Raw genomic sequence first — 6,000 nt, 5'->3', positions numbered from 1 at the left:
TGTGACAATGATAAAATGCCAACCAATCAAAGTCCCAAACTAATAAAATTCAAAATAAGAATGATTAGGATCCTGTTATATTTTGATAGTCATGTTTGATCAACTGCTATCATTAATCTCAGTGCCATGAGTTAATAATGCATATATATCCTGAAAGCCTATGTTTTTTGTACATTTTGTTGCTGAGGTATAAAGCCAGGTTTTACCAACTTTTCTTTATTAATCTAATATATAATCTCTTCCACAAAGCAACTACGTAAAGACCCCAATAACATTAACCAAACTGGTGTCACGTTCTATGGTCTCCTAATTAACACAGTACATAAACATTTATAAACTATACAGCCACAGCAATTTATAAGCAACTATGTAATAAATTTTGAACTGTTAGGAATATAATAAAGCCACATTTTAAATAGCTTTCTCTTTTTTTGTATTTTTTTATATTCACACATTCCACTAATTTCTTCACTAGACTCTATTAAATCTTAAATTTAAATATGGCCAAACATAAAATAATATTGAAGGGTGTCAACAAAATAGTTGAGTTTTATCAGTGACCAAGTCACTTAAAGCTATTCTTCAAAAGACGAGTCATTCACCCAAGGCAAACATGGAAAAAGTTAGAATTAAATCTTAAATTCTTCATGGCTGGCCTGTCAGACACATGGGACTATCTAAGATTCAAGTTTGGAAGTTCTAAATGTCAAAAGGCTAACCATCACTAGTGGAATGTCTGGTGCTGAAGAAAGACCCTGCACAAACTCAACAGTGTGTTCAACTTGTAAGAGGGAAAAAGTCTGGGCTGGTACAAACCAAGTTAACAGGGCTTTAAACCCTAGTCAAAGACAGCGAAATGTTATTACACCTGAGTAATAACCTCCAAGTAACCTCTAGCTTAAATTATATTGACTCTTGCCACAGTGTGATCTTAGGTTAACAGTTCTGCAGCCTTAATTAAAAGGATAAGGCATTTAATCAATTTTCTGTCATGAATTATTAGGCTAACTTCTGTTCAGCTAGGGACTGCAGTGTGTTCTACCTTGAGGCTGTCACAATCATGATAACCAGACATACATTTTAACAAATATTCACTGACAAATGAAGTATAACATTGTGCAAAGTGTTTGGTGGACTCAATACTGAAACATCTCATAACTTTTCCATAAATCCCTTTTCTTCCACTAACAAAACTGGACCTACCACTTCTATTCCTACATGGAAGCTGAAGTATGGTATGACTGTAGCTATATGACTATTTTTCTACTTTATGGCCCTATTTCTGCTAAATTATAGTCTTTATCAATTTAAATTAAAAAAAAAAAAAAAAACCTATCTTTTTAGAACTCTGGAAAGACATTAAATTCACCAAATAAAAAAACTTCAATTTTGTTCTTCAAATATAATACAATTCTGATATGATGTCAAGTTAAATTATTAGACAAGTGATCTCCATGTACCTAACATTAATGTTGTAAAGAGGTTTAACTAAACTTTCTTTAGTGAAGCAAGTTTCAATTATCCTAACAATGGTGAGTGACCTATTACTAACGTGTGAATCTAAAGTGTGTCGCCTAGGAAATTATCAGTGAATCAAAGGACAAAAATTTAGGTAGACAATTGTTAAATATAATGTTAATAGGTACGCTGGGCAATGAACTTGAACTTTTTATTTAACTTATATCTGTTTAGTTTTTTATTGAGTTAAGTATAAAGGCCCAGTTAATCAACTCATTAAATTGGTCAAGGCAGAACACTTGAACTACATAACAGGATTTAAAAAGCAGTTGGTCTTTTAGTAGTTCTCTGGTAATCACACACGCACACACACACACATACACAATTGGTAGAGTACTCTGGATATAGGATTTCCCCCCGATAATCTTATATAATATGCTGTTCACAATCTGCAGTATTTTGAAAACTATATAAATTGGACACGACCAAATTAGAGATGTCTGATAAACTCTTATAAAGTATTTGGGAACTTCAGCTCTAGTCCCCAAAAGATCAATTTTAAACTATAAAAAAGGAAAATTTATATAAAATCACAACAGATTTAACAGAAATCTTTGAAAAAAAAATAAAATTGTAACGCAATTTTCTACTTTTGAAAATATGACCAAGAAAAAAAAAGTACAAGGAGTATGTCTGCATTTTTTAAAACTATTAACTGAGTGGATCTGGGGAACAAAAAAAGCTATACAGTATTATTGCACTCCACGAATGTGCAGAATTCCAAAATGTGCCAGCACTGAAAAACTGCCTTGCATTGAGGTTTTCCAAGAGGTACAACGAGCCTGCCAAGAAAGCATCTGGTCTGTACTAACAGCTTGCTGTCTTCAGTACAGGCCTTCATAATGTCAGTCACGCTGCTCTTGCAAAAATCCCTTAATGTCTGAAAGATACAAAGAAAAAAAAAAAGAGAATTTTATTTTAAAAATTCACTCTTATAAAATTAACTTGCTGATCAGAAAAGAACTGAGAACAGCTCTGCTAAACAAAATTAACTTTCACCCCTCCATGTTCATGCACATTTGCTTCTAAATTTTCTATCGTGATCATGTGAAAAGAAATTGCATAGTCCTAAGAACTAGTTATTTGACGGTAAAGAGAGGGTTTATATGTACAATACAGGTATAGTACATGAATTCTAGTCATTAGGAGTTCATAGTCAAAAAAATGCTATTACCCGGCCCAGTTATTAAGCTTTAAACATAAAACTAATAGCACAACCTTACTTTATGGTCCAAACTCTCTTGGACACTTATAAGTTTAATGAAAAAGACATTCATTTGTTAAATCTTAAGTTGGAAACTCAACTGACAATAAATGTAATATCTATTATTATATATGTATATCTAGTATACTAATATATATGTAATATCTTACCGATTCATGAGAATTAACTGATACCTATAGTTATTGCATTTTTAAACTACTTACAAAAGAGTTTTCAGTGCTGATAGTTGGGGCTATGATCGATGGTGTGGGATTGAATCCATATGCACGTTGAGCTTCATTTCATTGTCAAGAATTTGAACCAGCTGTTGCATGGATGGAAGGTGACCAGATTCCAACTTAGACCACACAGGTACATCTACAAAAATAAATGGTACCGCCCTCTCCAAATTAAAGATGATTCTATAATAGACATTCATTCTACAAATATGTACTGACTCTATGCACACAGCTGGAGACAGAATTAAGCTTTTTGCTTTTATGAAATTTACATTCTAGTAGAGGAAATATAAAAAGAACTATACAAATAGCTACAAAGTTACCCTTGTACACTAAAAATTAAAACCAGAAGATGCTACAAGAGGGATATATGAGGCTGGGAAGGAGCCTTTGTACTTACTGTTATTAAAACAGAGATACTATTAAAATTGAGAGATATTATTATTAAACATAAAAGCTAAAATATAGAAGAATGGTACAAAGGAGGCTGGAGAGGTAAGCAGGGATTACATCAGGGATCAAAAAACTATAAAGGGTGAGAGAGCAAGCATGTTTAGTTCAAGAAGATATATAGTCTGTCCCAGCTACTTAAGATCCATTATAGCCCCAAAGCAGTACCAGGCAACAGATAAATGAATGGGCATGGCTGTGTTCCAATAAAACTTTATTTACAAAGCAGGAAGCAGAAGATATGGTACACAGGGCCATGGTTTGTCCGTGCCTATGTTACATCATGCACGGCCTTTTGTCCATGTTAAATGTTCTGGTCTTTATCTTGAGAACAAAATAAAGCCATTTAATACATTTGAGGCAGTGAAGCAACAAGATGAAAGGTGCATTTAAAAAAATCTTCTTTTAAATAACTCAACTGTTTGGAGCAGGTGTCAGCAAATTTTTCTGTATAAAGCCAGACAGTAAATATTTTAGACTTTACAAACCAAGAGGCAAAATCAAGGATATTATATAGGTACTTATATAAATTTTTCATTGATGAAACACAAGACTCTAGGTATGAGTACTGAAATTTGAATTTCATATAATTTCTATGTCACAAAATATTCTTTTGATTATTTATCCATTAAAAAATGTAAAAAGAAATTCTCTAGTGGTACAGTGGTTAGGATTTAGCATTATCACTGCAAAGGCCTGGATTCAATCCCTGCTCAGGGAACTAAGACCCTGCAAACCACATTAAAAAAACCAACAAAATCACATAAAAAAAAGTAAGCCCAAAAATCCCCAACAAAACCACATAAAAAAAACCAAGCCAAAAAAACCCAACAAAACGTAAGCACCACCTAGCAACAATGGATGGACCTAGAGATTATCAAACTAAGTGAAGCAAGCCAGACAAAGACAAATATATGATATCACTTATATGTGGAATCTTAAAAAAAAAAAAAAAAGATACAAATGAGCTTATTCACAAAACAGAAAGACTCACAGACACAGAAAACAAACTTACGGCTACGAAAGAGGAAAAGGATTAGGGAGAAGGATAACTTAGGAGGCTGGGATTAACATATATATGTTGCTTCCCATAAAATAAATAAATAAGGACCTACTGTATAGCACAGGAAAATGTACTCAATGTTAATAACCCATAAGGGAAAAGAATTCAAAAAAGAATATATATATACATAGAGAGAGAGGAATCACTGTACTGTATATTTGAAAACTACATGCCATCGTAAATCAACTATACTTCAATAAAAAAAAAACTTTTAATAAAAATAAGTAAATAAATTTTAAAACTGTAAAAGCCATTGTTAGCTCATAGGCCATACTATACTTGCCAACCTCTGGTTCAGACAATATGTTAAAGGGTAACAAGATAAATGTGGCTTGGATTAGGGTGGCTAGCAAAGAAGATAAACAGAAGCTGATCTTTGAAAATTGTAAAAAGTAGAATTGAGAAAAATTGGTAATCCATTAGATATGGAGAGCAAGTGATGTTATCCTAGGTTTCTGACATGAGCAACTGGGTAGAATGATAACGATGCCATTAAATAAGTGAGAAATGCCAGGAAAGGAGCAAATGGAGTATAAAAGAACTGCAGGAAGCTGAGGCAATCAACCATTTAGGAGTAAGCAATGTTTAGGATTCCTGGCTACATACAGAACATAGAAGAGCAGTCTAGAACTCTCCAGACTATACATTCAAGGGTCATCACACAGATGTTATTCTAAAGCCATGGGAGTAGCTGAGGACCATACAAGGATATAATTTAGCATAGTATGAAAAATAGAAAAGCCTAATGCTTAGTATAAATCATTTAAAATTTATTACAAAATGCAAACTGAATCAGAACCTACCATTCAAAGTTATCTCAAATGCACCTGTTGACATACACTGGTTTTCAATCATGTTGCTCAAGAAGAATACCATCATACATGCATAGACCTAAAAGAAAATACAATAAAACACAACAGGTTAAGTCAGTCTCAAATCAAAACAACATGACAAGTAATCTTTTAAATACAGTCTCATTTTTATTTGGTAACTGTTCTTTTTAAATCTACCTGAAGATTATATACAACTACTCCCTTTCCATATATTCAGATAATGTACACAGCAAACTGCAATACTAATTTGCAGCTCTATATATTCTGAAGAATTTATATATGTTATTCCTAATGTAAAGATAAAATTTCTGGGGACTTCCCTGGTGGTCCAGTGGTTAAGACTCCACACTCCCACTTCAGGGGGCATGGGTTTGATCCCTGGTTGGGGAACTAAGATTCCACATGTGGCCAAAAAATTGAAAAAAAAAAAAAAAGATAAAATTTCTAAAAATCTCATAATAGCCTTAATAAGTTAAACATAAGAACACCAGCTTAAGATGGATTCATTTTAGCATTTTTATGATCTAATGTATGAATTCCCAGGAGACTAGTGATGCAATCATCAGCAATTCCATGTATTCAATACAACCTGTCCATGTTCCAAATAAATCATGTGAAGTCAAACTGGAAAAAAGTAGGTTAGAAAGCACTAGCATATTAAGTTACATTCATTCACTTTCTGAAGGCAAATCC

General features: G+C 33.0%; 1 protein-coding gene across 2 annotated transcripts in view; it reads right to left on the bottom strand.

Moving 5' to 3' along the window:
- Positions 1-200: 200 nt before the first annotated feature.
- SELENOT (selenoprotein T) overlaps positions 201-6,000 on the bottom strand; it is a 29,988-nt gene continuing 24,188 nt past the window's right edge. For both annotated transcript variants that reach the window (XM_086390321.1, XM_086390311.1), the window contains 3 exons: positions 5,278-5,365; positions 2,947-3,100; positions 201-2,398 (listed from right to left, as the gene is read on the bottom strand). In XM_086390321.1, coding sequence (XP_086246447.1) covers positions 2,976-3,100; positions 5,278-5,365 — 213 coding nt within the window. In that variant the 3' untranslated portion in view covers positions 201-2,398; positions 2,947-2,975. The remainder of the gene's footprint in view (positions 2,399-2,946; positions 3,101-5,277; positions 5,366-6,000) is intronic.

This window comes from Bos grunniens, chromosome 1 (genome assembly GCF_055505025.1).
Source record: "Bos grunniens cultivar Pamir isolate PY7600 chromosome 1, Bosgru_T2T1.0, whole genome shotgun sequence".
Lineage (NCBI taxonomy): Eukaryota > Metazoa > Chordata > Mammalia > Artiodactyla > Bovidae > Bos > Bos grunniens.
The sequence above is the reverse complement of the archived record's forward strand: the minus strand, read 5'-3'. Positions and strand labels throughout refer to the sequence as shown.